Below are 20,641 nucleotides of genomic sequence, written 5' to 3' on the forward strand. Positions count from 1 at the left end.
ATTAACTGACTGTAATAAACATGGTGTTACTGAGATATATGAGAAACAAAATCATTTGTTTATTATCTCATATCTTGAAAATCTTCGTTCTAGAAAATCTGCAATAGTTAAGAATCAAAATCTCAGTCATGATCAAAGATGTTTTTAACAAAGTTATGAAAAAGTTAACTTATATTTTCTTTAGTCTGAAAATTTAAAGAATATTGTTTGTTTTTGTTTATGAACTTAAAGTTTCCTTTAATTTGTTGTTTAGGTTCCACTTGTTAAACTGTAAATAAAGATGGCGACTCGTCTCTACTTGAAATGAAGCTAAAATAGCTCCGATACAAACACTGCCCTCTTGTGGTGATGATTTACATGTTCCACCAATAAACACTCTCAACCAATCATGAGTCAGTGTCAGCTGTCAATCAGGATGTCTCAGCTTGTTTATATATCATCAGCTAACATGGATGAGATCTTTCACTGACCTGAAGAGTCTGAACAGATCAATAAAATTAATTTGAATGAAGCTCATGTTCATAAATCTGTTTCTCAACGTGTCCTGACCCTGGCACTCGTTGGTTAATGTCAAATCTGTCTGCCGGGCTTTTATTTTGACAGCTGTAACAGGAAGTGACGAGTGTGTCCTGTCTGTGGTCGACGACGTCATCGCCGCAATTTAACTTCAGTCCATAATTAGTGAGAAACAGGATCCAGGCTGGAGGCCAAGTCTCACAGACATGTGTGTATGTGTGTGTCTGTGTCTGTGTGTGTGCGTGTACGTGTGTGTGTGTGTGTGCGCGTGTACGCGTGTGCGTGGGTGTGTGTGTGTTCTGATGAGATATGGATCAGGGGCATTTGCGTTCAGGAGGAATCATTGGTTTGATTCAGAGAGAGAAAGAGAAAGAGAGTGAGAGAGAGAGAGAGAGACAGAGAAAGAGAGAGAGGGAAAGAGAGAGAGGGAGAACAACATCTGGGAGAGGGAGAGAGAGACAGAGAGAGAGAGAGAACCACATCTGGGAGAGAGAGTGAGAGACAGAGAGGGAGAGAACAACATCTGAGAGAGAGAGAGAGAGAGAACAACATCTGGGAAAGAGAGGTTACTCTAGTTCAAATCAGTTCCAAGGAGGGAGGGGGAGGGGTTGAGGAAGAGGAGGTGGAATGGTGCACACACACACACACATACGCACTCACACAGACACACAACACGCTTACATACACACTTCCTGCACATAAGGGTGTGTTTCCGAACATTACAGTACACAGGGTTCCTCAGAGGAAGAATGGAGGGATGAGAGAAAATAAAAGAAGGAAGACGAGAGAGAAAACAGAATAAGAGGATCAGAAGCTCGGTGATCCAGTGACTGAAAGAGTTTGTCAAAAGAAAAGATTCTAGAAGTTTTTTTTATTTCTATGAAACAAATTTAATAATTTAAATAAAATTTACACATTTGATGAAAAAAAAAAAAGAAAAGTAAATCTGTCATTTCTTATCTCAACACAAGAGGGCGTCGTTTACCCATGAAATACATGGGCTGTTGATTTAGGTTACTCTGTGTGTGTTAGTGTGTGTGTGTGTGTGTGTTTGTGTGTGTGTGTGTGTGTGTGTGTGTGTGTGTGTGTGTGTGTGTGTGAGTAAAGATTAAAACCTCCATTGAATTGTTGGTTTAAATAATAAATAAATAATAATAAACAAACTATAAGTTCCTGCCTTATCTTAGACACCGTTTGTTTCTATGTATTATATAATTAAAGTAGAACATATTAAATAAGAACAATAGAGTAAAGGAAACATTAGATATATATTATTTTATCAAGAGCTTTATGTCCACATCTCACTTTCTTCCTCAGTGATGATTTATGAACTGTTCTGACTTCATGTGAAATATTCAGAATATGTAGTGTTCTACGTTTCCATCTTATGAAATGTTAACTTTATATATATATATATATGTGTGTGTGTATTTATACTATAGATCTCAACAGGAAACCATAGTTGTTGAATGTGAATCTTGCAGCACGTCGTATAACCGCCCATCTTCCCTGTCGTCCTGCTTTATGATCTCCTGTCTGGAGTATTTGGGGCAAATGTTTCAGCCTGAAGACTTTGACCTGACGCCCGAGAGTCGAGTTCCACAGTCAACTACGTCCTCAAGCTGAAGGCAGGAGCTTCGTGGACAGAACACTGAGACGTCCGCACATGTTTGAAGTTCCTCATAAATCTGAGCTGACATTTAAAACCTGACTCTGATGAACTGACCTGGAAACTAAACTTTATTAAACATCTGTAAATATGTCTGATTCTTTTCATCATTGAATTCTTCTATGAGGAATCGATGCAGATGTAGAAACATGTTGTTTGTGTCAGAATCAAACACAAAGGAACAGAAATGAAAACCCAGAAAGTAAAAGGAACAAAGGAGCAGAACTAAAACCAGGAAACAGAAGAACTGACGGAGAGAGAGTGTGAACGCAGAGGAGGCGGAGCTACTCCACTCAGGTGAGGTTCATAGACAAACACAGGAAGTGAAACAGGAAACAGCAAGTTGAATTGATCTGTTTCCTCTTCTGCTCGAAGAAGGTTTTTGTTGTTTTAATGAATAAACGTGTATTTTGAACTCAAACTGTCGGTTTTTTAAATGAAGTCATAATAACTTCCTGCGGTTGCTCATGTGAAGGCAGCTCATGCCACTGAAATACCAGCGTGTATTAATATACCTTCTCTGTTTATAGATGTCTCGACCTGCTCTTTAGGTAAAGATGGAACATGTGTCGTCCACATGTCAGCAACATGTCTCACATTCTGACGTGTTCAGGTGTTGATGGTTCAAATCCACAAGTTGTTGTAACGCAAGCAAATAGAAGTCAAAGGTTCAGAAATCAAGCTCAAGTGAAGAGATGAAAAATAAGTAAATCTGTAACGTTCAAAATTCACAGAAAATCATCGATGAAATTATATATATGATACTGATCACCTATATATACAGTCACTGAGCAGAGTTTATAACCTGTACTTCAGCCAGCCACCAGGGGGCGATCCAGATGATCTGGCTTCACTTTCGGGAGCTGTCATGTCTTCCATCTTTATTCACAGTCGACAGAAACAATACATAGATGTTGTTGCTGTGGTAAAGCAGTGTGGGATCATGGGAGTTTTATATAAAGACTCGAGCAGAGAAACAAGCTGATACGACAAAGAGAAACTTACAGGTTTGAAAATACAAAGTCTGTTATTAAGTTATTGTTTCAAACACGTCAGATATCTAACATCAAACACTTTAGATGTGTTAAAGACACTAAACTGTGCTGATAATACACAAAATAACTCAACAAAGACACAAGTGTCAATAGACATGTGAGGAGACACACACATACACAGACACACACACACACACACAAAGTGACCTACTCAGACAAAGTTACCCTGACGTTGAAGTAACAGCATATTTGACATACATACAACATGCTGTCACCCACCTGCTGCCATAAAACACAAACACGGACACAGACACACACACACACACACACACACACAGAAAACACACACGCATACAGACATAACTAAGCATTGACACATGATTCTTTATCCACCCTGTTCTCGCACTTTGACACAATTCCTGTCACAAAATCTTTATATTCTCTCTCTCTCACACAGACACACACACTCGCACACACTCAAGTACACACACACTCCTCTGTGTCATCACACTGCCTGTCACAGTATTATGTCATCTTTCTATTCCTGAGAAACACCTGTGACTTAGTGACTCACACACACACACACACACACACACACACACACACACACACACACACACACACACACACACCAGATTTGTGTTGCATCAGAAGAGGCAGCCGAGAGACGTCAGCCTGAAATAAGCAGAGGATTTAAAGATGAATGTAATTCCACAGAATCCTGCAGGGGGCAGCACTCCAGCTTCACAGGTCACACTGGTTTACACTTGACTCCTTATTGAAGATCCTTTATTCACAGTTGAACTCAGCAGGAGAGAGAAACTCAGGTTCAGCTCATATTCAAGTTGATAATTTGTTGATTGTTAATGTAAAATGTTTTCATGCCCTAACGTCCATCACTGTCCATCGCTGCAGCTCCTCTTTTCAGCCTCTGTCTCAAACTCTTCTAGCTCCTGTCCCTTTAAGACCCTCCTCCCGATAAAGCCCAGTCAGCTCTGATTGGTCGGCTGGTGCTCTCTGTTGCGATTGGTCAACCACTTTCAGGGCGTTAGGAGAAAACACGTCGTCCAACCTGGAAACTGCAGCAAGACCAAGCAAAACAGTTTGATATTGAACGGTTCTATTAGGGGACGTGCTACACTAGCTGTTAGCTGTTAGCATGACGTGGAGATTCATGTCCACCAGCTCCTCAACGGTTCCTGGTCACATGACATTGGCTGCTGAGGAAGTGTGGTCCTGACGTTCAGGAGGAGCTCCTCCCTTCACAGAATTTTGTATTTTTAACTTTGCAGAACTTTTACATTGACAGAAAACTCGTCTTCGTCTTCGTCTTCGTCTCTGCCCCAAAGTTCAAATTCTCATGGTCTCCGTGCACACTCCGTCTTCTACACGTGCACACGTATCAGAGGTCAGACACACTGCAGACTCCACCCTCCTCGTGAACGACCCCTGACCTGCAGCTCGTCTGCAGCCAGGCTGTCGCTCCTGTGGAATCCTCGTACGTCACGAACACGACATTCATTTGACCGTCTCCTCCGGCGCTGCCAGGAAGGTGAGGACGAGAAATCCGATCTGTGTCATCCACGATGAAACAAGTGGAAACCCTGTTAACAGTCATACAAGTTCTGAACGATACTAATATATCCATGCAAATAAAATATGTCATCGGCTCTCTGATTTATTTTGGTCCCACTTGACCTCTGATGTCATCAAGACCGGCGACAGGTGGTTAATGATGTCGTCACCTGCATTAATTTACAGCCTCACAGGAAATATGACATGTAACTTCTTTATGCCAACGAGTTAACGTACGTTTACTTTACTCACCTTTCACGTACCACTGTGTTCAACCTCGGGTGGTTCAGTCGCTCTCTGTGGTCAAGGTGCCACAGAGAGCGACATGTGACCAGAGGTGTTGAAATCTGTAAATATCACCACACGCTCACACACGTGGATCATGTCTCACAGATAGTCACTGGTCAGCGAAGGAATTCAAACTCATGCAGATGCTATTACACACATCAACCTAACACTTAAACACACACGCACACCTCATGCAAGTCACTCATAAAAATAACTTACATCGTATAAATAGCATCATGTGACATCAGCCATCTTTTCTTTGTCCGACCTCCCTCCAGCCTGAAATAAACGCAGGTACATCTTCACCATCCGGCGCTGACATCAGCTGCTCGTCACATGACCACGACCTCTGGACGGACGCCACGACCTTTCAGAGGAGTGGGACGACCTTCTTGTGATTAATTATCATGAAGAAATTAAATCCAGCAGATCTGATTGGATCAGTAAAAGGGGGATGTGGTTTAAATTGGCGATCATCCCTCCATCATGACGTCGGACATGAACTTTCAGGAGGGATTCTGATTCTGAACACAACTTTCTATTTTATATTTAGAGAATAATCAATTATCAACAAGGGACTAAAGTATGAAAATAAACATGTTTAATTTAACAGACCCGTTGTGAACTGACCCGGTGTGAACTGACCCTGTGTGAACAGATCAGGTGTGAACAGACCCGGTGTGAACTGACCCGGTGTGAACTGACCTGTTGTGAACTGACCCGGTGTGAACAGACCCGGTGTGAACTGACCCGGTGTGAACTGACCCGTTGTGAACTGACCCGGTGTGAACAGACCCGGTGTGAACTGACCCGGTGTGAACAGACCCGGTGTGAACTGACCCGGTGTGAACTGACCCGGTGTGAACAGACCCGGTGTGAACTGACCTGTTGTGAACTGACCTGTTGTGAACTGACCCTGTGTGAACAGACCCGGTGTGAACTGACCCGGTGTGAACAGACCCGGTGTGAACTGACCCGGTGTGAACAGACCCGGTGTGAACTGACCCGGTGTGAACAGACCCGGTGTGAACTGACCCGGTGTGAACTGACCCGGTGTGAACAGACCCGGTGTGAACTGACCTGTTGTGAACTGACCTGGTGTGAACTGACCCTGTGTGAACAGATCAGGTGTGAACAGACCAGGTGTGAACTGACCCTGTGTGAACAGATCAGGTGTGAACAGACCAGGTGTGAACTGACCCGGTGTGAACAGATCAGGTGTGAACAGACCCGGTGTGAACTGACCTGTTGTGAACAGACCCGGTGTGAACAGATCAGGTGTGAACAGACCTGGTCTGAACTGACCTGGTGTGAACAGAAGAACTAAGTTCTTGCTCAGTCGGGGCGTCGGCCTCCTCCGTGACATCAGCTGTTTAACACGTGTGTGGTGCAGGATCCAGTCATGTGACCTCTGACACGATGAGCTCATGCACGAGTCGACACCATGTGGTGACGCAAAGTCATGACGCCTCCACATACACTCAGGTCACATGACTGGATCCTGCACCACACACATGTATTTATGTCTATATACACACTGGTTGATTCCTCATGGAGGAAAAGTAATGACTGAAGATGATGATCTCATCAAAGACCAATGAGTCATAGTTGGGGGGGGGGGTATTAAAATATCAGGAATCATCATCCGTCATGAGTCCAACGACCTGGTCCAGTGTGACAGAGGACGTCCTTCAGAAACCAGGACACAGACGAGGACGTACATTGACCTCATCCTGTTGGGAAACAGGAAGTTTGACTGATTGTTCCGTTTCATCTCAAAGGACAAAATCACAACTGAGAGACAGAAGTGGACATAATGTCCAGAAGCCTCCTGAAGACAAATACACGTTCAAACTAGAATCGCCTCCTGTGGTCGTTTCAGTTCACAGACACTTTATTAACATGTGACGTCACTTTGACGCTCGGAGACGTAATGAAGCTTCAGAGCTGTGAAGAAATTCACTGAAGTTCAAGAATCCAAAATCATGTTCACAGAGATCACAGGTACTTTGACCTTTGACCAGCAAAATCAAACCAGTTCATCTGTGGATCGAAGTGCAGGTTTGAAACAAATTTGAAGAAATTCCCTCAGAGAGTTCTTGAGATATCGTGTTCATAAGAACACAAGAGACTGAGAAACTGAAACATAACGCCACCGGCCACTAGGTGTCGCCAGAGCAGAGAAATAATAAAACAACTTCCACATCGACAGTAGAAAATCAACATTTAATCTACAGAGTTAAAGTTAAACAGGCAAAGTGAAGATATGATTAAAGGTTTTTAGGCACAGGGACGTACATTTAAAAATATCTTATATTATCGCATATATATATTATTCTATGTAGCATAAAACCTCTGTTACCATAGCAACATCTGCACTTCATCATCATCTGTACAAAAATACATCTGAGTCTCTGTCTGCACATTGTGGGCATTGTGTGTGTGTGTGTGTGTGTGTGTGTGTGTGTGTGTGTGTGTGTGTGTGTGTGTGTGTGTGTGTGTCTGTGTGTGCGTGTGCCTGTGTGTGTTTTTTTTTTATGTGTGTGTGCGTGTGTGTGTGTTTCTGTGTGTGTGGGTGCGCCCTTGTGCGTGCCTGTGTGTGTGCCTGTGTGTGTTCCTGTGTGTGTGTGTGTGTGTGTGCGTGTGTGTGTGCGTGTGTGTGTGTGCGCTCCTCCTCTTGCAGCCGTGGTTCAGCCGAAGTCGATTCGAGGCCGGTACTCCAGAACCATGGGATACGTCTGAGGAAGAGAGAAAAGAACATTCTGAGCATCTGATGAAGACACGTCCACCACGGACACACGTGGACGTCCTGACCTCTGACCTCTGGGAGCCGGCATGGTTCTGTGACTCAGAGTTTGGTTAAATGATGGAAACATGTCAGATGGAGCCGAGCCGTGTTCTCATAGAATCAGGATCTCTGACCGTCACAGGAAGTGGTCGTTTCCTACTTGATCCTGAATTCATCCAAGTTGAGTTTTTCTGATGTTTAATTAAGATAAAGTTTATTTATTGCATTTCTCCTCTTTCATCCTCCCATCATCCTTCTCTCATCCTCCCTCTCTCCTCCTCCCATCATCCCTCTCTCCTCCTCCTCCTATCATCCCTCTCTCCTCTTCCCATCATCCCTCTCTCCTCCTCCCATCACCTCCTCTTCCCATCATCCCTCTCTCCTCCTCCCATCACCTCTCTCTCCTCCTCTTCCCATCATCCCTCTCTCTTCTTCCCATCATCCCTCTCTCCTCCTCTTCCCATCATCCCCCTCTCTCCTCCTCTTCCCATCATCCCTCTCTCCTCCTCCTCCTATCATCCCTCTCTCCTCTTCCCATCATCCCTCTCTCCTCCTCCCATCATCCCTCTCTCCTCTTCCCATCATCCCTCTCTCCTCCTCTTCCCATCATCCCTCTCTCCTCTTCCCATCATCCCTCTCTCTTCTTCCCATCATCCCTCTCTCCTCCTCCCATCACCTCTCTCTCCTCCTCTTCCCATCATCCTTTTCTCCTCCTCCCATCATCCCTCTCTCCTCCTCCTGAACTGGTATCTGATGCACCTTCTACAATCCACGGTAGCTTCAGCTAACCGTGCATGTGACCTCATGTGCACGTGCAGATGAACATTCAGTCTCCATGTATGGAGCTAACACAGTCACATTAAGGGGACTTGTCTTCTTCATGGGGACAGAAAGCAGGTCCCCAAGCAGATGTAACCTTTAGAGGATGAGTCACACGTAGATGACTTCCTGTCCCGCGGCCTCCGCTCATTAGCATGCAAACAGGAAGTGAGCGAGACTCACGTTCTCTCCGTGGAGCCTCCAGCGCGTCATGTAGATGAACTCCAGAGTGTGATCTCTGCCCATGATCTCCCCGTTACACAGAACGTCCAGCTACAAATCCACGTTAGGAACAAAGGAAAAATAAAACAAGATTTACATCAGGCTCAAAATGAAAATGTGATGATGAGAAAGAGAGGAGAGAAATAAAAAGAGCTGGTGAACGACATGAGAGAGGAGAGGAAGTCGACTTTGGTTTACGAGTGGGAGGCTGAGGAACGTGTGAGAGGTGAGGCAGTTTCAGTTCAGTCTGCAGCACACACCACACACACACACACACACACACACTCACACTCACTCTCTTTGAGGTTTCCTGTGTTTGTTATCTGATTGGCTGAGTCGAGCTTCGAATACAGATTAAAAACCCCAGAGGTCAAAAGTCTTCAAATGAGACTTGGAACTGGATCAGGTCTCTTTTGACTCTTCAGACAAACAAACAGTGACACGTGCACAAAGAGGAAGTGACGCCACCAGCAGGCGACTCAATGAAACGTTACTTTGATGAAACTCAGTAACGTTACGTCTGGAACCTTCAAACGTTCTCACCTCATAAGAACTCGGCAGCTTCAGCTTCAGACTGAGAAACTTCTTAATGGTTCCGACGGTAACGCGACTGGAGCAGCGGATGAACCTCTTCATCAGGTCCTGGTCCAATGAGAGACAAGTGTGTTTACACAGGATTAACTGAGATCCACATTTTAAAACATTAATGCAGAGGTTTTTCTTTAAAAAAAGTTCTGACTGGGACGATTTAACAGAAATGAGTCAAATCCATATCATTATTAAAAACACCCACCGAGACCGAGCTGTCTCCAGACGGCGCCGTGTTCCGCAGACAGTCCAGACAGATGGCGATCTGAGGGTCACTCCTGTGGAAGTCCTCATCGCCGCCATCATCGTCTTCACCTCCAGCTTCACCTCCGACATCAGGAAGCCCGAACCTCTGACGCCTCAGGGCTCCTGCACACACACACACACACACACACACACACACACACACACACACACACACACACACACACACACACACACACACACACACACACACACACACACACACACACACACACACACACACACACACACACACACACACACGATGAAGTTTGACTATAACTGAAAGTTACAGAAACTTTAAAAGGACGTATTTAGAGAAGCTTCAGTCTGACGCGGACACTTCACCTGGACCGTTTTCTTTCTGGTTCCTCCTCCAGAACTCCAGTTCTCTCTGCTCCTCTTCTGTTTGACATGAAGGATAAGATCAATCAACCTTTAACCACAGAGCTCAGAGACACATTGACACAACGTCTGTTTGACCAGAGGTTCGAATCAGACAAAGATCTGCGTTCTCAGTTTCTCTTGATTCAAATGAAGAGTGTGATTTAAGCTCATTGAATGAATAATAGACTCTGATGCAGTTGTTTGCTCAGATCAAGCATCAAACTAATTCCTCTTGATCCACGACAGGCAGACGAGTCCGGAGCGTCCGACAGGTACGAACACGGTAAAACCACAAATCCCAGTTCTGAGACCTGAACGTGACGGAGATGAAGTTAAAGTGCGATCGCAGCGTCAGACCTGTTGACTCCTCGTCCTTCGTCTTCATCTGGTTTTAAACTCTCTCACGTCCACCGCTCTAAAAAATAATGTGCCACTGACAAATGAACGATTCAGAAGCTTCAGTCGGACGAGAGATTGTGATGAAGACTGGGACCAGCAACGATTCTCTTATCTTATTGATTCTTATCGTATTGATTCTTATCTTATTGATTCTTATCGTATTGATTCTTATCTTATTGATTCTTATCGTATTGATTCTTATCTTATGATGTCTTTTCTAATCTTGTCTTATCTTATGGAATCTTCAGATAAGATATGTTGAACTTTTATCCTCAGTGTTAACACAACTAATTCACAAGCTTCACAATAAATCATCATCAGCGTTTCTCATCTGCACAACCTGCTTAAAGGAGCCTATGAAAAGAAAGAACCAAGCATACCCAGTGTCCAGAAGGTGGCGCTATGACTGATTATTCTCAGGTTTCACTAGTCGAGGCCACGCCACAGATTCTGAGGTCAGTTGATTAATAGTGTTGCAGAAGTTCGTACTTTTAGCACTAAATGAAAATGGCCAACGTGTCTGGCTGGTTCTGTGTTTCAGGGTCAACAACTTGGTTAACCCCCCCCCCCCCCCCCAAACACACACACACACACACACACACACACACACACACACACACGACCCACTGCAGACGCTTCACACGTTTCAGCTCAATAAATAAAGATGGACGCCATGATGGCTCCGAAAAGTCAAATCATCTCTATCACCCCCTGGTGGCTGGCTACAGTCTGGTCATAAACCCTGTCTCCTCCATGTTAGCAGATCGGACAAATCACACTAGCAAACTTTTCATGTACAAGATGATTTTATGTAGATGATTTTTTAAGTAATTCAAGTTTGTTTAATGTATTTATGTTATGATTGGAGCGCTGACGTTCACTAACTTATTTTTCCTGCCTCCATTGAATTGTCACATAATTAATCTGAAACGGATGAAGCCAGCTCACCTTCTCTGAGTCCGGGCACCAGCTTGAAGATGATCTCCTCCAGGGTGTTGTCCAGCCTGAGAGGATGGAGAGAGGAGAGAGGAGAGAGGAGAGAGGGGAGAGGAGAGAGGAGAGAGGAGAGAGGAGAGAGGAGAGAGGAGAGCGTGAGGAGCACGAGGACCAAATCAAATGAATATGGAAAGACTAAGACAATGGAGATGAATGAAACCGAAGATGTGACAGATGATGTTTATTCAAACTTATCAACAGAGTTTCTTTACATGAAGAGAAAGAGACTGAAGCAACCAGTGAGGAGGAAGAGGAAGAGGAAGAGGAGGAAGAAGCAGCTTGGTCGTACCTGAGCATCTCCAGGGGGTTGGTCTCGTGGACCTGGATGCCACATCTGGGACAATCGTTACTGTCCTCAAAGTGCTGAACGATGCAGCTCTTACAAACTGCAGAGATAAAGTTAAATTAGTTTCTACAGAAACAGAAAACTAAACTTACATCTTGAATAAAAAAACTGAAATTAACTAAATTAACACGGTTTTTACTCAGCTGCTCCAGGAACTGAATAATGTGATATAAATGTAGATTTGGTTTTTGCAGGTGAGATCATTTCTTGATTCATCAATCAGCCAAACAAAAGAACAAATGTTACAAAACAAAAAGAATTCGTGAAATGTGTTAAATATTTATGAAGAGAAGATCTGAATAGAAAGTGAAAGTTTGAGAAGTTATGTATGAAGCAATCTAAAAGTATAAGTGATTAATCAAAAACAAATATTCACTACTGGCTTCACTAATTAGCTTTCTAGCTAACGAGCTAATAGACAACAATGGACAATGATGATCATGTATATTATCACGTCTAGAAATGAGTGTTGTGTCATTTCATCTTTAATCAAACAGGAATCTGTGTGTGTGTGTGTGTCTGTGTGCGACTCACAGGTGTGCAGGCACTCGGTGACGGTGGTGGGTTTGATCAGGTAACCTCGACACAGGTAACACGTGATGAAGTGATTAAAGTCTCTCACAAAGTGCTTCCTCCCGGTGGCGGCCATGTTTCAGCAGGTGAAGGGAAACTTTCTAGCCTCCAGTAGGATGAGTGATGGAAGCTTCGTGGCTCCAGGCTGAAAGTTGATCTGTGGTTGAACTGCGAGTTAAAGAGTTTCAATGTTCACCCACACTGGCTAACGTTAGTCCAGCTTAGTGCAAACTCCTCTTTGACTTCTACTGTGTGAAATCCTGCTCCATCCTCCTCCGAACGTTATTCTGAGATCACTTTTTCTTCAGGAACATTTCAGACTTTATTCCATCTTCACTGAGCAGCGTCAGCCCGGACGAGAGAAGGAGGCACCAGGCTCATCAGGTCCCGCTTCAGCCAAACACGTTTATTACATTCCCAGAATTCCCAGAGATAGAGATGAGTCGCTTTCTCCCCTGTCTCCACCAAGGTGCCATCTTTATTCCATGAGGGGTCAAAGGTCGGTCTGCGTAGCCTTCCTCCCGGAGTCAGATCCTCGGTGCAGAGTCGCTGCCTCTGACGTGTCCGAGATGCTCTGGTGGCAAATGGTGACGTGATGAAATCACCTGGAGGATAAAGCACAAAGGTTCATCAGCTGCAGCTGACCCTCAGGTCTCTGGATCGCGACCCTGAACAGATTCAGTTCCCTCTCCTCTCGGACGGAGGCGAGTTCTGCTCCTCAGCTGGGAAAAGAGATTCTGGACTGAACCTGAAAGAACTCATTCACAAGTTTGATCTCAGTTCTGTTCCAGTCCCTGAGGAGAGCGACAAGGGAACAGTTCCCAGGTCAGATTGGAAACAGAGAGTAGTCCTTCCATCCCTCCATCTCTCCATCCATCTATTCATCCATCTCTCCATCCATCCATCCATCCATCAATCCATCTCTCCATCCATCTATTCATCCATCTCTCCATCCATCCATCCATCCAGTCATCCATCCATCCATCCATCTCTCCATCCATCCATTCATCCATCTCTCCATCCATCCATTTATCCATCTCTCCATCCATCCATCCATCCATCCATCTCTCCATCCATCTATTCATCCATCTCTCCATCCATCCATCCATTCATCCATCTCTCCATCCATCCATCCATCCATCTCTCCATCCATCTATTCATCCATCTCTCCATCCATCAATCCATCTCTCCATCCATCCATCCATCCATCTCTCCATCCATCCATTCATCCATCTCTCCATCCATCCATTTATCCATCTCTCCATCCATCCATCCATCCATCCATCTCTCCATCCATCTATTCATCCATCTCTCCATCCATCCATCCATTCATCCATCTCTCCATCCATCCATCCATCCATCTCTCCATCCATCAATTCATCCATCCATCCATCCATCTCTCCATTCATCCATCCATCTCTCCATCCATTCATTCATCAATTCATCTCTCCATCCATCCATCCATCCATCCATTCATTCATTCATTCAACCATCCATCCATTCATCCATCTCTCCATCCATCCATCCATCCTTCATGGATGAAGCTGGAGTCCAGCCCAGGGTCAGGCAGGACACAGAACCATAGATGAGGTGCTGGAGGAAGAAGAAAGACCAGGACTGAGCCTGGATTCAAACCAACAACCTTCATCTACCTCATTAAAAAGAACAGGTGTTATCTGAACAGAACTTTATGTCCAGGTTGTTTCATGTCAGATCAGCACCTGCTGCTTGGGTCTGTCTCATGTCTCATGTCTCCATGTGGACATTGTTATCGTTCAGAACTTTGAATCAAGTCACACGTGAAGTTAGCACGTGATCACGTGTCCATCACCTCAGATCAGCTGTTCAAATGACATGTCACAACCTGCACGTGGTGAGCTCCTGTGTGTGTCTGCGTGTATCACAGTGTGCGTGTGAGTCTGTGTGTGTGTTTTCTAGAAAAATCTGAAGTGCGCCACCAAGAAATCCCCCCGAGTGGAACACGAACACACGCACACGCACGCACGCAATAGATGTGCTTATCTCATGGTGGAGGCGCGTCACGTTACGTCACTAGAGTCAAAACAACATCAATGGAGGACACGCGCACATGAAGCTACAGTGACACTATCGCTGTGCGTGTATTCGCGCACGACTCGGCTCTCAACCGTTTCCTCGTGTATCCACGTACACGCACGAACACACGCACACTTCACGTATCGACAGTAAAAGTTGCGGAGCGTTACGTCACGGCCTTAAAGGAAGCGAAAAGCACGCGGCTCATTTACCGTATGCGTGAACGTACCGTGATCCCGCACGAGAGTGAGTGCGCGTGCTCATCGACGCGCTTTGCGTCAGGAGGGGGGGGGGGGGGGGGCGTCCAGCAGCGTCAAAGTTTCTCCGGAACGTGACGCAGACGTCGGCGGAAGAATGTGCGCAGAAATAATGAAGAATAACAAACAGCTCCTCACCTCCGGCCCCCGCACGTCCACCATCTCCCCGCAGGCTCCTCCCGCACCGTCACGCACCGTCACGCTCCGTGCGTCGATCAGCACGGAACACGGAACTGGTCCGCTCGGGTCTGCCCCGGTCCGCCCAGCAGCCCGCAGCCAGGGAGGGAGGCTGAGAGGCGGGGAGAGCCACGGAGGAGCGGCGGGGGGGGGGAGCCAGCAGCACGCTCACACACTCAGCTGTTGTATAACACACACACACTCATACATACATTCATACAGAGACACACACACTCATACAGAGACACACACACTCATACAGAAACACACATTCATACACACACTCATACAGAGAAACACACACACATCTACATCTACGTTCTACATATATATATATATATATATATATGCAGAACAGGGGGTAAATGGATTATATAATGTTCTGATGTTTCCCATCTGATAAAATACTAACTAATTAATAATCAGAACAAATGAGACACAACATTATTTTCATTATATAACTTTCTAACTGATGTAACTAGTTTTTAGATCAGGTCTGATTGTTGCATGTACGTGTTATTAGATGAAAGTATTCGTTCTCAATACAAAATACTATACAAATACCCTTCAAAATTAAAGCTCAAACCTAAGAATATATAAGGAGTTGTTGATGTTGTTGTTCCGTGTGATCTCTGAGGAGATGATGTGTCAGCACAACTGAAATCACAGAGAAACGACGCACGACAGGAAGTACAACTAAACACATAGGGTGCGGCATTTCAAAGTAAAACAGGATACAATAAGTTATAGAAAACCATCCCCACAGAATTTCAAAAAGTCGTGTATTTAGATGATGTCAGTCTTGTGGCCGAGGGGCGACCTCAGATGAGACGTCTGGTTCACAGAGGAGTCACGTGACCCGGGTCCTCAGCTTGTCCCGCCCTCACACTGTTACTTCTGTGATTCAGATCAAAGTGATTCTGTCTGGATCCTGGGACACGTTGGCCTGAGAAGCATCTGCAAGAGTGAAGGAGTCATCTGAAGAAGAGTCGTCAGCCTCCAAACAGTGAAAGTCCCTCGTGACCTCAACCTGCGGGTCGTGACCTCAACCTGCCGGTCGTGACCTCAACCTGCTGGACGTGACCTCAACCTGCTGGACGTGACCTCAACCTGCTGGACGTGACCTCAACCTGCGGGTCGTGACCTCAACCTGCTGGTCGTGACCTCAACCTGCTGGACGTGACCTCAACCTGCTGGTCGTGACCTCAACCTGCTGGACGTGACCTCAACCTGCTGGACGTGACCTCAACCTGCGGGTCGTGACCTCAACCTGCTGGTCGTGACCTCAACCTGCTGGACGTGACCTCAACCTGCTGGACGTGACCTCAACCTGCTCTGACTTGACCTCAACCTGCCGGTCGTGACCTCAACCTGCTGGTCGGGACCTCAACCTGCTGGACGTGACCTCAACCTGCGGGTCGTGACCTCAACCTGCTGGTCGTGACCTCAACCTGCTGGTCGGGACCTCAACCTGCTGGTCGTGACCTCAACCTGCGGGTCGTGACCTCAACCTGCTGGACGTGACCTCAACCTGCTGGACGTGACCTCAACCTGCTGGACGTGACCTCAACCTGCGGGTCGTGACCTCAACCTGCTGGACGTGACCTCAACCTGCTGGACGTGACCTCAACCTGCGGGTCGTGACCTCATCCTGCGGGTCGTGACCTCAACCTGCTGGTCGGGACCTCAACCTGCTGGACGTGACCTCAACCTGCGGGTCGTGACCTCAACCTGCTGGTCGTGACCTCAACCTGCTGGACGTGACCTCAACCTGCGGGTCGTGACCTCAACCTGCTGGACGTGACCTCAACCTGCGGGTCGTGACCTCAACCTGCTGGACGTGACCTCAACCTGCTGGACGTGACCTCAACCTGCGGGTCGTGACCTCAACCTGCTGAACGTGACCTCAACCTGCTGGACGTGACCTCAACCTGCGGGTCGTGACCTCTTGTTGTGGAGAACCTGTGAGATGTTCAGTGTCGTCTCCCGAGGTTCAGCAGCAGTAATTAAACCTCAGGCTTTATTATGACAGCACAGAGATCCAGTGGTTTTCATCCAGTTAGTGAGTCAGGCAGCAAAGAACAGGGGGTAAATGAATTATATAATGTTCTGATGTTTCCCATCTGATAAAATACTAACTATTTAATATTCAGAACAAATGAGACACAACATTATTTTCATTATATAACTTTCTAACTGATGTAACTAGTTTTTAGATCAGGTCTGATTGTTGCATGTACGTGTTATTAGATGAAAGTATTCGTTCTCAATACAAAATACTATACAAATACCCTTCAAAATTAAAGCTCAAACCTAAGAATATATAAGGAGTTGTTGATGTTGTTTGTTCCGTGTGATCTCTGAGGAGATGATGTGTCAGCACAACTGAAATCACAGAGAAACGACGCACGACAGGAAGTACAACTAAACACATAGGGTGCGGCGTTTCAAAGTAAAACAGGATACAATAAGTTATAGAAAACCATCCCCACAGAATTTCAAAAAGTCGTGTATTTAGATGATGTCAGTCTTGTGGCCGAGGGGCGACCTCAGATGAGACGTCTGGTTCACAGAGGAGTCATGTGACCCGGGTCCTCAGCTTGTCCCGCCCTCACACTGTTACTTCTGTGATTCAGATCAAAGTGATTCTGTCTGGATCCTGGGACACGTTGGCCTGAGAAGCATCTGAAAGAGTGAAGGAGTCATCTGAAGAAGAGTCGTCAGCCTCCAAACAGTGAAAGTCCCTCGTGACCTCAACCTGCGGGTCGTGACCTCAACCTGCTGGACGTGACCTCAACCTGCTCTGACTTGACCTCAACCTGCTGGACGTGACCTCAACCTGCTGGACGTGACCTCAACCTGCTGGACGTGACCTCAACCTGCTGGTCGTGACCTCAACCTGCTGGTCGTGACCTCAACCTGCTGGACGTGACCTCAACCTGCTGGACGTGACCTCAACCTGCGGGTCGTGACCTCAACCTGCTGGACGTGACCTCAACCGGCTCTGACTTGACCTCAACCTGCTGGACGTGACCTCAACCTGCTGGACGTGACCTCAACCTGCGGGTCGTGACCTCAACCTGCTGGTCGTGACCTCAACCTGCTGGACGTGACCTCAACCTGCTGGTCGTGACCTCAACCTGCTGGACGTGACCTCAACCTGCTGGACGTGACCTCAACCTGCGGGTCGTGACCTCAACCTGCTGGTCGTGACCTCAACCTGCTGGACGTGACCTCAACCTGCTGGTCGTGACCTCAACCTGCTGGACGTGACCTCAACCTGCTGGACGTGACCTCAACCTGCGGGTCGTGACCTCAACCTGCTGGTCGTGACCTCAACCTGCTGGACGTGACCTCAACCTGCTGGTCGTGACCTCAACCGGCTCTGACTTGACCTCTACCTGCTGGACGTGACCTCAACCTGCTGGACGTGACCTCAACCTGCTCTGACTTGACCTCAACCTGCCGGTCGTGACCTCAACCTGCCGGTCGGGACCTCAACCTGCTGGACGTGACCTCAACCTGCGGGTCGTGACCTCAACCTGCTGGTCGTGACCTCAACCTGCTGGACGTGACCTCAACCTGCGGGTCGTGACCTCAACCTGCTGGACGTGACCTCAACCTGCGGGTCGTGACCTCAACCTACGGGTCGTGACCTCAACCTGCGGGTCGTGACCTCAACCTGCTGGTCGTGACCTCAACCTGCTGGACGTGACCTCAACCTGCGGGTCGTGACCTCAACCTGCTGGACGTGACCTCAACCTGCTGGTCGTGACCTCAACCTGCTGGACGTGACCTCAACCTGCGGGTCGTGACCTCATCCTGCGGGTCGTGACCTCAACCTGCTGGTCGGGACCTCAACCTGCTGGACGTGACCTCAACCTGCGGGTCGTGACCTCAACCTGCTGGACGTGACCTCAACCTGCGGGTCGTGACCTCAACCTGCTGGACGTGACCTCAACCTGCTGGTCGTGACCTCAACCTGCTGGACGTGACCTCAACCTGCTGGACGTGACCTCAACCTGCTGGTCGTGACCTCAACCTGCTGGACGTGACCTCAACCTGCTGGACGTGACCTCAACCTGCGGGTCGTGACCTCAACCTGCTGGACGTGACCTCATCCTGCTGGACGTGACCTCATCCTGCTGGACGTGACCTCAACCTGCTGGTCGGGACCTCAACCTGCTGGACGTGACCTCAACCTGCGGGTCGTGACCTCAACCTGCGGGACGTGACCTCATCCTGCTGGACGTGACCTCATCCTGCTGGACGTGACCTCAACCTGCGGGACGTGACCTCAACCTGCTGGACGTGACCTCATCCTGCGGGTCGTGACCTCAACCTGCTGGACGTGACCTCAACCTGCTGGTCGGGACCTCAACCTGCTGGACGTGACCTCAACCTGCTGGACGTGACCTCAACCGGCTCTGACTTGACCTCAACCTGCTGGACGTGACCTCAACCTGCGGGTCGTGACCTCAACCTGCTGGACGTGACCTCAACCGGCTCTGACTTGACCTCAACCTGCTGGACGTGACCTCAACCTGCTGGTCGGGACCTCAACCTGCTGGACGTGACCTCAACCTGCTGGACGTGACCTCAACCGGCTCTGACTTGACCTCAACCTGCTGGACGTGACCTCAACCTGCGGGTCGTGACCTCAACCTGCTGGACGTGACCTCAACCTGCTGGACGTGACCTCAACCTGCTGGACGTGACCTCAACCTGCTCTGACTTGACCTCAACCTGCCGGTCGTGGCCTCAACCTGCTGGACGTGACCTCAACCTGCGGGTCGTGACCTCAACCTGCTGGACGTGACCTCAACCTGCTGGACGTGACCTCAACCTGCTGGTCGGGACCTCAAACTGCTGGACGTGACCTCAACCTGCGGGTCGTGACCTCAACCTGCTGGTCGTGACCTCAACCTGCTGGTCGGGACCTCAACCTGCTGGACGTGACCTCAACCTGCTGGTCGGGACCTCAACCTGCTGGACGTGACCTCAACCTGCTGGACGTGACCTCAACCTGCGGGTCGTGACCTCATCCTGCGGGTCGTGACCTCAACCTGCGGGTCGTGACCTCAACCTGCTGGTCGTGACCTCAACCTGCGGGTCGTGACCTCAACCTGCTGGACGTGACCTCAACCTGCGGGTTGTGACCTCAACCTACGGGTCGTGACCTCAACCTGCGGGTCGTGACCTCAACCTGCTGGACTTGACCTCAACCTGCGGGTTGTGACCTCAACCTGCGGGTCGTGACCTCAACCTGCTGGACGTGACCTCAACCTGCGGGTCGTGACCTCAACCTACGGGTCGTGACCTCAACCTGCTGGACGTGACCTCAACCTGCAGGTCGTGACCTCTTGTTGTGGAGAACCTGTGAGATGTTCAGTGTCGTCTCCCGAGGTTCAGCAGCAGTAATTAAACCTCAGGCTTTATTATGACAGCACAGAGATCCAGTGGTTTTCATCCAGTTAGTGAGTCAGGCAGCAAACAGGTCGTCTCTGAGAGGGATGGAGAGTCTTCACCAGATCCAGGAGAACTGGAACCAGTCTCCAACAACAGGAGGAAAACCAGAGAGAGCTTAGAACAGGGAGAGAGAGGGAGGAGAGGGAGGGAGAGAGAGAGAGAGAGAGAGAGGGAGGAGAGGGAGAGAGAGAGAGAGCGAGAGAGAGAGAGAGAGAGAGAGTCAGGGAGCTACAGAGAGTGGGTTAGGGTTAGGTGTGTGTGTGTGTGTGTGTGTGTGTG

General features: G+C 47.7%; 1 protein-coding gene across 3 annotated transcripts; it reads right to left on the reverse strand.

The window, feature by feature from the left end:
• Positions 1–7,250: 7,250 nt before the first annotated feature.
• Positions 7,251–14,972, reverse strand: pcgf5b (polycomb group ring finger 5b). Of its 3 annotated transcripts, none has more exons than XM_053436116.1 (9): positions 14,855–14,972; positions 12,366–13,009; positions 11,775–11,871; positions 11,438–11,493; positions 10,052–10,108; positions 9,666–9,829; positions 9,416–9,514; positions 8,834–8,923; positions 7,251–7,781 (listed from the first exon to the last, which is right to left on the reverse strand). In XM_053436116.1, the coding sequence occupies exons 2-9, from the start codon at positions 12,478–12,480 to the stop codon at positions 7,734–7,736; spliced, it is 726 nt and encodes a 241-aa protein (XP_053292091.1). In that variant the 5' UTR covers positions 12,481–13,009; positions 14,855–14,972; the 3' UTR covers positions 7,251–7,733. The 3 variants fall into 3 exon arrangements, with proteins under 3 accessions (XP_053292091.1, XP_053292092.1, XP_053292090.1); XM_053436117.1 differs by lacking the exon at positions 14,855–14,972 and adding an exon at positions 14,689–14,834; XM_053436115.1 differs by lacking the exon at positions 14,855–14,972 and adding an exon at positions 14,672–14,738.
• Positions 14,973–20,641: the final 5,669 nt, after the last annotated feature.

Source organism: Pleuronectes platessa, chromosome 12, assembly GCF_947347685.1.
Source record: "Pleuronectes platessa chromosome 12, fPlePla1.1, whole genome shotgun sequence".
NCBI classification, from domain to species: Eukaryota; Metazoa; Chordata; class Actinopteri; order Pleuronectiformes; family Pleuronectidae; genus Pleuronectes; species Pleuronectes platessa.